Source organism: Colius striatus, chromosome 4 (genome assembly GCF_028858725.1).
Source record: "Colius striatus isolate bColStr4 chromosome 4, bColStr4.1.hap1, whole genome shotgun sequence".
Classification (NCBI taxonomy): Eukaryota; Metazoa; Chordata; class Aves; order Coliiformes; family Coliidae; genus Colius; species Colius striatus.
In genome coordinates, this window is record NC_084762.1 from 24,181,927 (window position 1) to 24,196,172 (window position 14,246).

Genomic DNA, 14,246 nt, shown 5'->3' on the forward strand with positions numbered 1-14,246 from the left:
TTGTGTTCTGTGTCTTCCACACAGGATCTTATGTTCTACCATCTCATGGTCACTGCAGCCAAGGTTGCCTCCAGCCTTCACATCCCCAATCAGGTCCTCTCTATTCGTCAGTACCAGGTCCAGCAGCAACACCCCTCCTTGTTGGTTCCTTGGTCATCTGTGACAAGAAATTGTCATCAACAGTCTGTTGTAACCTCCTGGACTGTGTGCTTGGCTGTGTGGCTATCCCAACAAATATCAAGGTGGTTGAAGTCCCCCATGAGGACCAGGGACTGTGATCGTGAGGCAGCCATCAGCTGTTCGTAGAAGGCCTCATCCACATCCTCCTCCTGATCAGGTGGCCTGTAGCAGACTTCTACAACAATATCACCTGCCTTGCCTTGGCCATTAATTTTTACCCATAAGCACTCTACCTGCTCCTCATCCCCACCTAGACACACTTCAGTACACATTAATTGCTCTCTCACAAAGAGAGCAACTCCACCTCCATGGCTTGTCAGTCTGTCTTTCCTGAACAATACATAACCCTCCATGGCTGTGCTCCAGTCATGGCAGCAGCTGTATCTCATTTTTCAATCTGTTGATATTGTTACTGAAATTTCCACAACATTAGACAAACAATGTCTGAGATAGAAAGCAATATACAAGCTGCATATTAACAAACTAGATTAAAGTATCACTAGATTAGTGGTAACATAAATCCAAAGTCGTCTAAAGTTCAATTTACTTGAAGGGAGGTGGCTCACCTGGGGATCTTCTTATCTGGTTTTGCAGGTACATTCTGCAGCAACAGTGTGGTGTTAAAATAAACCTAGCTTTAGGGATCTATATCAGGATAAAAGTGCTGCAGCCACATGCTGTAAAACATTAGTCTGATACAAATATACTCATGGGTTGAGACGCATGTAAGCTGTTTGGCCAAATGAACTTCATGCTACAAAGCTTCATGTGGTACCAGACACCTGATTATGTCTCTTATTCTGCAACTGATGTAAGAGTGGAACAAACCTTTTATCAGGCAGTTAATTCAAATCTGTAACATATACTCATTACTGTCCTAGACTAATTTTGTACTGGTGAAGTTCTGATGGCACAGGTACCTGCAGTTAATGTCTAGGGACACATTTCACGGGTATCATTTTGCACTTGCCACAGTTGTGGGCAGTTTGGACAAACATGCAGACGCTACTGGTCCGCCACTGGGCAGGCTTGGTTGCTTTTTTTCATGCCATCTTCTTGTCTGTTTCATACATAAATATAAAGCAAGGTGGGGTTTTGAGGTTGGGTTTGTTGTTTGGTTTTTACAGGTTTCTGTAGAATTACAGTCCTTGACTTTAATGACTACCAAGGAGGGCAGAACATTAGCACAGCCTCCTTTACCTAAGGAAGAAATAGGCATCTTCAAACATTTTGTAAGCAAGCAGTCCCCTTAGTTCAACTCCATGAAAGAGCAAGTTGCAGCATGCAGGTCAGCGAATTCTAAACACTTTCATCTGGAGATACAGGTTAAGCTTAAAGAAATTTTGGGGAAATATCAAACCCCAAAATAAGCACTCTGACTTCATGTAATGATGAATAAATTTCATAATGCTAACATACAACTTATGCCCCAGTGCAATACAAACTCATGTGAAGATGTGGTGTGCAGAAGCCAGAGTGTGACTAAGGCCTGAAATGGAATGGCTTCTAGGGATTAACAAGGCAGAAACATGAACGCATTGTTTCACAAAAAAGTGAAACATTTATAGTCTTCAATTATTCTGTCTACCAGAACAACTAATCTCCCTTCACCCAAAAAAAAAAAGCTTTTTTATACAAAGACACATTGGTGTAGATATACTTTTCCACCCAAATGCTGATAGACCAATGAAACACAAGGATTAAAGGGGTAAACAGCTGCTTCCTGAACACACTATTGAAGAGTTTTCTGATCCAGCAGCTATAGTGTCATCCTGCTATACAGGATGCCATGTACATACACTGCTATAGTGCTTTACAGTGTACATTTTGTGAGTTACACCTTTGCTTTTATGACCCTAAAGATGCTCATGGTATATATCTCAGATTTGATTCTAACAAGCTTCCCAAATGCATATTGTAAATATCATAGGCAGAATATCCCCAATAATTTTTCTCAGACAACAGGGGTGAACAAGTTATTTTTAAAATAAAGGAGTCTGCCCTAATAGAAATCATAAGACAGAGCAGCCAGAATCAAGATACTTTGGAGATTCTATTTTCCTCTTAACTCTTCTTCAAAGTTGTCTAATATAACCCACTGTAAATAACCCAGAATTAAAATCAGAGATGCAGCCAAAAGACGACATTCATTCCAATATAAAATGAATAGCATTGTATTAACGTTTATTTCTAATTACAAGAAACAGAATATCAGTCCCTTATTTGTACAAAAATACCTGAAAGATTACAATTAGGTTCACAAGCCAAAAAGCTATTTACAGTATGAAGCAAAGCATATTGAATAAAGGTTTTGTCTCTTAAGTTAATACCTTTTGCATTCCCTGAAACTTTAAACTTTATTCCATTTTACAGTCGCTAAATCTTGCATTGTGACAATATAATTTACGATAAGCAAGTCTTGCCACTGGAAAGGTGCATTGATTGGTCAAACTGTCAGGTATTTAGTGCAGAAAAGATAAGACAAAACATCTAAACTGAGGCACGTGTTTCTTCAAGATTAATTAACAAATAAAAAGTTTTTTGTACTTTTAACACCTATTGTAACATAACTTAACTAGTAACCTCATTACCAAAATGGTTTGGCATTTTCCTTCTCAACATATTCAAGATTGCTACATGAAGTATTTATTTAGAAAATAAAATCACAGGCAAAAAGATAAAAATTCAACAGGCTCCAAAACAACCCTGAGCATCCCCTTTACATTCATGTCATTTAAATATAAAAATAAGAGTCAAATGTCCTTCAGTCCTTGGTATTCTGAGCTGGCAGCCAGCTGAATCTGTTGGAAAACTAAGGTGGTATTGACTGTTTTCCAGCAGAAAGAAGACAAAGCAGTGATCTGCTTAAGTAAGATTGTTGCCACTTTGAAGGTGGTCACTTTCTCAAAACAGCCCACTTTAGCTGGGAAAAATACAAAATACTAAGTCAACCATCTACATACAAAAATCATGATTTATAAGTCAAACTTTTATTCTCAATTTAAATAAGATGCAAAGGTTTTTTTTTTTTTTATAAATATGAAACACTGCAAATACTATCTGCCTACTGGGAAAAATGCATGGTTGTCACTAAGCTATGTAAACAGAAAAACTTAAAACTACAGCATAAATGGTCTTATTAAACTGGTAATGTAGTCAATACAAGTATCTTTTTTCTCCTAATAGGGGCCAAATAGAAGCATGCAAAGTGAAGTCAGACTTAAGTTAGCTTAATTTCAAGGTTTTAAAATACATTGTCTAGAAAGCAGGAACACTCATTTCACTATGTACAATTAAAACAAACAAACAAACAAAGGCTTCTACTAAAAACAAAATCAAGTTTCTTCATTTTTATTATCTAGACATTAAATGGAAAAAAAATACTAAATGTGTTCTGTAAACTAAAATACAGTGTTTCTATACCATTGACATAGTTATAAGCTGATATGGACGACTCAGGCAGGTTGTGGTTTGTCTTAAGCTATTCTCAACACTACATGAAGACCTGAAGGTGTAGGATTGGTTTTCCTTCTCTACCATTTCACGTGGCTAGGACTTCAAACCTAGTAGCAAATGTTAGTAACAAGGAACAAGCCTGCATAAATAATTTACCACCCGAAGCATGCTCTGTTCTGCACTGTGCTCTCTTAAGTTCCCAGGGTGGAATACTTCTCACTGTACTAACTGTGGGATGCACTAGGAAGTTAATTCAGTAACAGTTCCTGTGCCAACCATGTTGTTCAAAGAATGATACTTGCAATGGGAGGATAGACGTGGAACTTGTCTAAATTTAATACTGATTTATCATCAGAAAGAATTATTGTGTAAACATTAAATAGTTGATTTAAACATTAACAGTAAAGTAGTTCTGATGACAAACCAGCAGCTGAGCAGGATGCATGCTGGTCTGCCACAGGAACTGACGTGCTTTAGCGTGTATGACACAGGGATCACCAGTTACCTTGATGGATCATACTGCCAGCAGCTAGTTCACAATCAAATGTGTTTCCATTCCCAGTACATTCTTTCTCACCATGTAAACTTTCATATCCTTACAGAAAGCAGAAGGGTTACAAGCTCTTTTTATGCCCTATTCCCCAAGAGAGATTTGTGTCACTGTCGCTTTACTATATGGAAAGAGCTCTTTGAAACAGTCTTAAAATTCAAGGAGCTACAAAGCTAAAAACACCATTTTTTTTTTTTTTCTTCCTTTTGTCATACTAAGACTACCTGCAGAAGAATCTTCTTAGAAAAAATGGTGGTTTCAAATACAAGTGTAGTCATTCAGTCCTACTCTATTTAGTAACAGTAAGTTTCCTCAGGAAAACAGTCAAAAGGCTATAAAAACCAAACCACCACTCCAATAATAAAAATTTGTGCATAGAATCTAATACAGTCTTTGCATGACTGGATGCCACTAATATGCCATCAACATACTACAGCCGTAATGCTACAAGTCAACAGTTTTAAGAGTATGTATATGGTGGTATGTTCTTTTAGAATTGTATCCTCATTGCTTCTTCAAAGATATCTGCAGATCATCAAACCTCAGGTCTCCAGAGAAGTTTTGAGGCACACATGCGCGCGCACACACACACACACACATTTCTTGATTTTCTTCTAGATCCTTTTAGGCTGAAGCATTCCATACATTTTAGGGTGCAGATTAATACCCAACTCCTGCATGAATTTTAAAAGCCACATCAGCTCCTAATATAGGCTGCATACAATATCCAAAACAAAATAGGAGTGCAAAAAAAGTGTTCAATACAAAAAGTAAACACACTAGTCTTAATTGTCAAGATTATTCCAGGGCAAGAGTTCTTTTCAAAGATTTCTCTTCACACTTGTTCCTGTTAAGTGGCCCAGCCAAGACAGCTTCCAGTTTTGTTTCAAATTTATTCATGGTTTTACATACCCTCCCTCCCCCATTTTTGGGATGCTGGGGCACTCAGCAGCAATCGCTCTTTAGGTGTTAGACAAACCAGCAATCTTGGTCTGTTGGCACCTGTTGAATCCATCGAGTCCCAAGGTGCATAATATTTTAATTTATTTTTACCAACTTACAAACCTGCCAATTCCCCAGTGTCAATGTTCTCTTACAGTTACTCTTCTAGCAAATCCAGTCTTCAGTGAGAGTCAGATTTGAGGTCATAAGGCCACTCGGATGCAGTGGTGTTTGAGTTTGCAGGGCAAGACTCCTTTGTTTAGTTGATAGAATTCAACAAGCTGGATTAGATCACTGAATTTGGTGTTCCCATCATCCAGGCTGAAAAATATCTGTCCATCATCTTCACACTGGGGAAACAAAATCCTTTTCAAGTCAAGACTGCACACGAAGAGATGTGAGTGTGGCAAAACATAAAGAGTTTGAGTATGTGACAAGATAAATGATGGTCACTTCCCAAACAACCTAGAGATCTTCATGAAACTGTGCACAGCACTAGAAAAGAACTTAATGACAAATCCAACTTGAAATGTTTTGTTTCTGGAAGTGAAAGCTCATGGGCAGAGTTATTGGAAGTTGTCAAGAAAGCATTGGTCTTCATTACATAAAACAAATATACCCCAAAAATATTTGTTAGCTGTTTGTAAAATTGGCAGATGAAGCAACAGGTCTACCTGATCTTAAAACTTCTGATGCTCTTTTTGATCAAGATAAAAATCAAATAGGTTCTCCTCATATCTGTGTAATGTTATTTTAAGCTCAACATTATTGGATAACCTCTGGAATAAAACTTTCTAAGCTTTCCTCAAGTTATTCTACATTTGCCTAAGTGACAGGGAGACAAGTGCTGCTGTTGCTGTCAGTCACAGAGAACAAGTTTTATGCATTACTTCTTCACCGAAGTGACTTACGCTGGTTTTCTAGGCAATGTTAACAACAAGTTTTAATCAGACATTGGACCGCTCTAAAGAATATTTGCTAATGGGACTATCCCTGTTAATTAGTTTTAATAAGAGGTGTCTTCAGATGTTGGCAAAACCTTATGATTTAGGGGTTTTTTTTGTAATCAGTACAAAAAATAACAGACTTACCGGTAAGATTTGAAAATGCTTTATTTTTTGATGATGACACAGCGTAAGTACAAATGCCTTTGGATTGCTTTGGCTGTCCCGGAGAAGAAAAAGTCTAGGAGAGAAGATTTTTAAGTACATGCTGAATGTCATAATCAATTTCTTCACAAATAATCAGAACTACAAGTCATTTTGTGCTATTGCCCAACTCTTCTTTAGTTCCACTAACAGGCAATTCCATAACTGACAATTTGCTTTCAACTTTTATATTGTGGCTACACAACACCAATAGATGAAGAAACAAGATACGGAAGATACCTGACAGTATTCTTCCCTGATGAATGTATGTATGAGGGGTTTTTTCAAGGGTCTCTCTAACTGAGCTTTCCACTACTGATATGTACTCTAGTTAAAAAAAAAAATGTTCTCATTTAATCCCAAAGTGAATCTGTACTTCTGTAGATGGGAAAGCAATACGTGAGAATCTGTTCCCACTCTCCAGAATCCTGCATTACTTTACAGAAATCCAGTGCAGACAAAATTACATTTAAGTTAAATGGTGGCAATTGCAGAGAAACGGCTCAACGCTTAAGTAGCATATTACCAAGATAGCGAAAACACACACTGATTTTTCCAGTAAAACAATCACGGTATTTTTCCCTCTCTATCACGGGGGAAGAATATACTTTAGGAGTACAGCTAGCAACATCATACACTATATAACTCACTTTTTAAGATGACCCACAAAATTGAAGTCCTAATTCCAACAGTTAAAGACAAACTTAGAAAATGGGAAAAAAAAATCTCAAAAATCTTCTTTTCCCTTGATATATCTGAACTAAGGAAGAATATATCTTTGGTGTAAGGCTCACCACGCTAATTAGTAGTGGATCTGTGAGATGGCCAAACACAGTACTGAGGCAGGCCTCAAGCCCTCATAATTGCTAACCACTAAGCCAGGAACACACTTTTCCAAGGCAGAGTTGCAGGAAGTGCTTGTAGTCTTATGAACCCGAAAGAACTTGCTCCAGCTCCTCAGAACCGACTAAGAAATGTCAATACCACAAAAATGCACCGTCATAACCAGGGTAGGTTCAATACTGGGAGACAGGCACATCTTGCCACCACCGGAAACCATGCATGGTATTTGAACATTCCTTTTCTGTCCTAGCAAGAGCAGATGTGTGGAAAACAGACCAAAGATTTTACACTTTAGGATCCATCACAGGAAGAAACATATTACCTGCCCTGTGGTTACTGGAGATCATGCAGGTATCCCTAAATTATCTTTCATCTAGCCATTTCAGATAATGCATGGTATCATTAGCTAGTGGCACAAAGCAAAGCTCAGCACAATTGATCCTGCAAGTGTTAACTCAAGCAACTGGCTTGCCTACACAAACAATGACTATAAAGATATACGCACCCTCAACAACAGCTTCCAGAAACAGTCAAATGATGGTGGTTATCAGTTACATATATACATTCCTGAAGATCTTACATGAGGTATCATACTGATAACTTTCTACCTTCCTTTGTTCAAGAACACTCACAGCAGGAAACTACAGGCAAGACTATTCTGACCTGAAAACCATGATCCTTAGATCTCAGAGCCCACAGGTAAAATGGTTCTTTTGCCACTGCTGACTAACCTCGCTACAGCCAAACTAACCAATCTTTATCTTCCACAGCTGGCTAAGCATAAATTCCAAACCGTCTCAAAGGCACTAACACATTTATCCCAAAATCCCAAGAAAGGTGAACCGCTAGATTCCTAAGGTGACAAGTCAGAACGAGCCTGAGATTGCAAAGATCTGTAGCGTTAAAGGACCAGCAACCCAAGAAGTCAGCAGTGCTTCTTTGCTTTCTCAGCCTCTCTTCCATTTGACCTGCTATGCTAAAACCCAATAGCCTTAACACAGAACAATAAAAAAACCCCACTGATTGATGAATGTGTATATAAACGAGCAATGCATTTCATTCACTAATGCATTTCATTCTTCACAAAGATTAGTCATGCTCCTGAATCAGATAAGGCCAAAGAAAGGTTTGAACTTGACTGTCTCTTGAGAAGCCAACTTCTACCTTAATCCTGACAGCAGTGAGATTAGTGAATTGAAGGAAACCATGCACTTCCCATCCTACAAATAAAGAACCAGTGAATGCAGTTTAAGCAACTTCCCTTAAATAACCATACCTACATATAAATAAGGGAAACAGAGATGCTCAGAAGATATTTAAATCTCAACTACAGACATTTTAGAGAGTGCTGTAACAGGTACTTTCATTTCTTTTTTCTCTAGCACAGAAATAAATAGTGCGAAATCATCATTAACTGCTCTCATTCATGCAAAAGGGCACACACATAGCTGTTTATTAATCTGTAGGCAAACAGCTAGGTAAAGCTTTGCATGAAAAATATGTCCTCAATGCAGATTACAAGAATTAATTATTTTAAAATTCTAATATTATCTAAAACTTAATGGCCTCTCCTGTAAAAAAGAAAAAGAAGTTGAAGTGCGGTCTTGTTACTATTTTATTTTTCAAAATAAGAGTTAGAACCCACTCCTGAAAACACATATTGTGACTTTGTGAAATCCAGGCAGGTTATAATGGGATCGCTCAAGAATCAGGTTACTCAGAACTGCTCACAAACCTGTAAACCCTTACAGCAGTTGTGCTCTATAACACCTAGTATCAGATTGTAAACACTAAGCAACAGGAATACCTACCCATCTACAAGCCCTTGCTGCTTAATAATCCTGTGAGATTCTTCTCTAGAGATTCTGCCGTGAAACCAGTGCTGTGTCCTATGAATAACTGAAGGTGAGAGGGAAAAGAGGGAAAGTGAGGATGGTTAAATACAGTTAACCCGTGCAACAGTTTTTTCCCCACACGCTAATTATTTAGACATTTTAAAAGTGGGTGTATTTTGTTACAGAGTATAAAATATCTTTCATCAATCCACATAAAAAAATGAATCAATATGAAACAAGTGCACCAGGTGTTGCATCTACTTAATATACCAAGTAGATGGGCATTATCTGCATGTTTTCTCTGATTTGAAGATATACAATTAGATTAATGAGAGAAATCTGTTATAACACTGTCTTTTCATAGCCTTTTGAAAATGCTGGGACTAAACAGTTCTTAGAACACAACATTTAAGCTAATGAGTTATAATCACGTCCATTTAACTCCAAATAATGAAAAGCACTTTCGCCTGTGCTTTCTAAGGTGGGGTTACCTCCAAATATGTTTATGTTTATTGGTTTTCAAGTGGTATTTTTAAATTCTGTTCAACAAGATAGAAACACAGAAATAGCTGTGTTTCCTATAAGAATTTCAGAATATTAATAGGCAATTTCCTATTATTTTTATTAACTTAAAATCTCAAAGAAACATTCAGGACTCATGTTACAGGCATCGTCATTCTACATAATTCAGTTATTATGGAATAAATTCTGTTTTTAAGATTTTCATTTTTGTTCTTTAAAGATTAACAGATAACTCATTGACTTTGCTTTTCTAAAACAAAGAACTGACTTCTGGATTGGTTTAAATGAAAACATTTATGGAGTCTCTTATTTTGACAAAATCTGAGTTTCAGAAGATTCATATTGAAGAAAAGCTTGGGCACACCTTCAAGGAAAGCAAGCTCCTACTATGTCTGTATGGGTTAGCATGCTCATGACACAGAAGCTACTGATAGACATAAATAAACACTGTATTTGATATTGAGGCATTAATACTACATGACTGCACTCTGTCTCTATATTAAATACAACATTTATTTACCCACAGAGGCCTTTGATACTGTGCTTACAGACCAGCAAAATTTACCTGTGCTCAGTGTGGAAGGATGGAGTGGACTTTGGCTACCCAAGATGTTCATTCTTGTGCTACGTTTCTATAGAGAAAATAAATTGCCATTAAATCCACACTAAAGCCTGAACAGAAGAGAACTGGTGCACATGCAATACAGATTTAATTTACAGGAAACTGGGGGCTGGGCAAGTTTAATGCGAAGATGAGAATAGAAATGCAACTTTGAAGGGGGCTAATCTACAAGAAGCAGCTCATTTCAGTTGGCTTAAAACACAAGCCAGATGTTAATGATGAAAGCTCAGTATCTAAAAAAAAAAAAAAAAAAAAGTGACAGAAAAAAGAAAAGTCTGACATGGTTCTGCACAGGCAATATACCAGGCACTCAGTAAATCAAGCAGTATTTCCCTCCCGTACAGAAAGCACCAGCCAGTGCTTCAGTAATGACTCCTGTTCCCTAAGAGACGAGCATGTGGGAAAACTTGTACTGCAGCTGTCTGTCCACAAGACACTATAAACAAGTTACATCAGTTTTCATTGCAAGAGGTCCTGCCTCTTGTATATTCTACAATTAAACTTACTGGGAGCAAGCCATTAGTCAGAGCCCCAGCCTCTTCCATGTGGGGAAGCATTTAATTTGACATATTCCTCCTCAGAGACTGGTTTTGCAAACTGGCAGTAAAGTTCTGGTGGGTCTGCTTTCCCCCTCAACTTTCCTCTGGACACTAGGGGGACAGAGAAGCAGTGGTAGAAGGTTGTTGTGAATGTGACAGTTTTGCTAAAGATGGACATTGACTTTCAGATCTGCATGCTTGCAGTGTGATTGCTTCAGGTCGGAGCTAAGCTATACTGTGACCAGCACTGCACTAACATCATAGCAAGCTCTGTGTTTTGGCTCTCAACATACACTAATTACAAAAACAGAAGAGAACAGAAGAGAAGATAGCTACCCTCCAAGCATGTCCTTCTTCCAAGGCAGCACTCTGTGCTTCAGCAGGATTTTCAATAACTCTTCCTATTTGCCCCGAAAAATCCATTGCTACTAGTGAGTTTTCAGATACACTTCTCTGAAAAGGAATTTTCACTTGTTTCAAAAAACAGCGAAAGGAAAAATCAGCTTTGAGAGTTTAATTTTAAAATGTTTTAGTTTTAGAAGACTGTCCAAAGTTGCCCTTCAACAGCACAGAAAATACTTACTTCTTGGTTGGTTTTTTTTTCCCCCCCTTCCAAAAGATTTGCAGACACAAAAATAGATGTCTTTTGTTTTTAGGCCATAGGGGAAAGAGAGGATTCAAAAGCTGAGAACAAAATCTATATTGCTCAAGTTGCTCATTTGTACTATTACTATACTGTAGTAATTTTCAGGGCCAGTTGGGATCTAAGTATAGGATCTTCCCTTTCAGATAGCTAACAGCTCTTGGCCCAACACATTTTAGGAAATTTACATGGTAGTTTTGCCAGACCTAAGCTGGCTTCTGCAGAGACAAATGTCTCTGTACTGTGTATCTCTAAGTGCCTGACGTATCCAAGATTTTTAATCATGTGGATCATGTAAGCCTAAGATAATGGAGAGCCAACCATGTAAACTACTCAGGCAAAATGTGAGCTTTACAATGATTTGCTACACAATGCTGAATTTACATTTTAGTGCAAAATTTTCCACTTTTAAAATGCAAATGCAAAAGTATTTTTTCGAACATCATACATTAATGAGGTGAAGTTCATTACTTACTACTGGAGTGGAAAAGTGTGGAAGCATGGCTTTTCTCTGCTGGGGAATTCTGTAATTCTGATACAGTAGCATTCCATACTGCCAACAGAAAAGCAATGACATTATTATTCAAATACATACCCAAGGAAAAAAAAAAACTGTAGTGTCTTTATAATACCACTTACACTGGAGCAAGGTGCCACCAGTTTATTACTTTCGTGATCAGAAGATGTCCCAAAGCAATGTGCACTGAGTAATAGTGGTAATCCAGCAGTAAATATACATGAGTAGTTTTGTTTAAAAGACAGCACTTCTACAAGCCTGACTGAAATACACAGGTAATTTCTGCCACTCGCAGCTATCACCATGTTTTTTCCTTGTAGAATACAAGCTTTCACAAGCTTGAGGTCAGAACACGTATATATAACTCTCCTTCTAGTAATGTGAACTGCAAAAAACCTTCTGCATAGGATATTAAAACTCGGTTTTCATAAGGATAAAAAAATAAGAATCTTTCTAATTCACTAGCTTATTTACTAAATTTCAGCAGGAAATAACTCTTTTGGTACTTTTCTTATCATCATAAAAATAAGGTGATTGAATTCTAGTCATGCTCCTTGTTGAACGTGATCAGTTTTAACAATAGTAGCTAGGATGGTAGGAAAACATCTACTTAATACCTCCCCTAGAGGCACAGTGCTGAAATACAGCAACAATGCTTACTGAATGTTCTAATTGAAATGGTATATATAATTTTGTAAACAGGGTAACTAACATGACTATGGAAAGCTAAATCAGTAGGCTAGTAAAAAAGGAGAGTCGGAAGCCTTGGGCCACATACTAAATTTTCCTTGACTATACACTTTAAATCACCTTTCCTTAAAAGATGTTTCTTAAAAACAACCCCTTATTTCCTCTAGTGTTAACTGTCTAAGGGTGAATGTTATATGCCCGTATACAGAAATTACTGTCATGCAGTGTCGTTGCTGCCACAGGTGACACTGCAATAAAAAATTCCCCTGGATGATCACAGCAAGATGCATGTCTACACATTTGGTAAGAATAGCTAATTCTGTACGCTGTGAAGGTTTTCCCTTGCCTTTCAAGAACATTAGTGTCTCAACCAGTGTAACTGATTTCTCCAGAACAAGTGGTATCTTCAAGGCACAATTCACTATAATTATCTTCTGTTTGAGCACTTTCCCCACAATACAAAATTCCGTGTCAATAGGGAAAGTAAAGGAGAGGTAAAAAGTAGCACTTGGAATAGCCTGGAGACTAAAACTTTTACATAATTTTTAGTGTGCATCAAACACGAGTCAGGTCAAGTAACTAGAAAGCAGATTATGTCAGTCAACAGAAGCATCAGCTCCACAGAAACCAAATATGCATCTTGTAACTGGTACTCCTTCTTGCAATCTGGCCCACACTATGGCTTAGTGCACCTCACTTTTGTTAACAACTCCAAATAGAAATTTCTGTAGTGCAACACAGAATCTCTTACAATCAACAAAAGAGATTAGATTTGGAGAACATTCAAAGAGACGTGCTCTGGTTTGGAAGGTGACTGCTTAATGGAGATGGAGAATAGGCCCTGCATTTTCATACCTGCAGGCCTAGCAGCCTCATTCGCTGTCCCTACGCTTACGGGGCTTTTGCATGATGGACATGCACAGGGAGAGGACAGGTAATTGTGGCAAACATTGAAAAGGAGGGGAAGAATAAACAATGCTGATGCAGTGATGGGAATCTCCATGTCTTCTCCTAGTCAACACCACTGGACTTGGAAGTGATGAAAACCTCATGTTCTTTCTGATGCACTCAGGCGCTTTCAGCTCCTTGGATGCATGCTGCAGGAATGCATCTTCTTCAGCAAATGGGTTGGAAATGCTGGTGGGGAAACAGGCCTTTGGCAGAGAGGTGTGAAGGCTTTGCCAATGTGGGCTGCTACTTAGGCAAAATGACAACTGTTCATTCAGGACAGAAAGACCAAGTGCTCTCAGCATCCCTCTGTTATATGTCCCATTCTGGGCAAAGTCAGACATGGGGCAGCCACCAGCAGGACACTGGCACACTGACTTCAGTGGCTAGAAGAAACAGTCATGTCCTTGTTTCCAAATCGGAAATTATCTGTTTGATACAGAGGCAGATAAAGTTGACTGAGCTCAAGGCTCTCCATCCTACTTTGGTGAACACGTATGAAGTACTGCAGTGCCACTTTGCTCACACCTCTATTTTTTACCACATTTTGTATGCTATGCTTTGACAAACGTGAGAGAAGAGGATAACTGTGTAGAAGAGAGGTGGGATTTTCATGAATAATACAATACCTGTAAATATTTATTACTTTAAAAAATATGTATTTATGTTCTCTTTAATATGAGGGAAGATGTGGTAAGGTACAGAGAAGAACACAGCAGCATCTTCAGGGGAAGATTTACAATTCTGCACATCTCCCCGTGAAGATCAAGAAGTTCTCTGCTTCAAAGAGTGCAAAACAGTCAATATTCTC

At 38.1% G+C, this 14,246-nt stretch overlaps 1 protein-coding gene across 4 annotated transcripts in view; it reads right to left on the reverse strand.

Moving 5' to 3' along the window:
- Positions 1–2,376: 2,376 nt before the first annotated feature.
- Positions 2,377–14,246, reverse strand: part of GRB10 (growth factor receptor bound protein 10) — a 142,890-nt gene continuing 131,020 nt past the window's right edge. For 3 of the 4 annotated variants that reach the window (XM_061995571.1, XM_061995570.1, XM_061995572.1), the window contains 6 exons: positions 11,756–11,833; positions 10,974–11,090; positions 10,042–10,108; positions 8,931–9,018; positions 6,220–6,313; positions 2,377–5,478 (listed from right to left, as the gene is read on the reverse strand). In XM_061995571.1, coding sequence (XP_061851555.1) covers positions 5,332–5,478; positions 6,220–6,313; positions 8,931–9,018; positions 10,042–10,108; positions 10,974–11,090; positions 11,756–11,833 — 591 coding nt within the window. In that variant the 3' untranslated portion in view covers positions 2,377–5,331. Of the gene's footprint in view, positions 5,479–6,219; positions 6,314–8,930; positions 9,019–10,041; positions 10,109–10,604; positions 10,749–10,973; positions 11,091–11,755; positions 11,834–14,246 lie in introns of those variants that run through there. The other variant, XR_009818661.1, reaches the window with a different exon arrangement.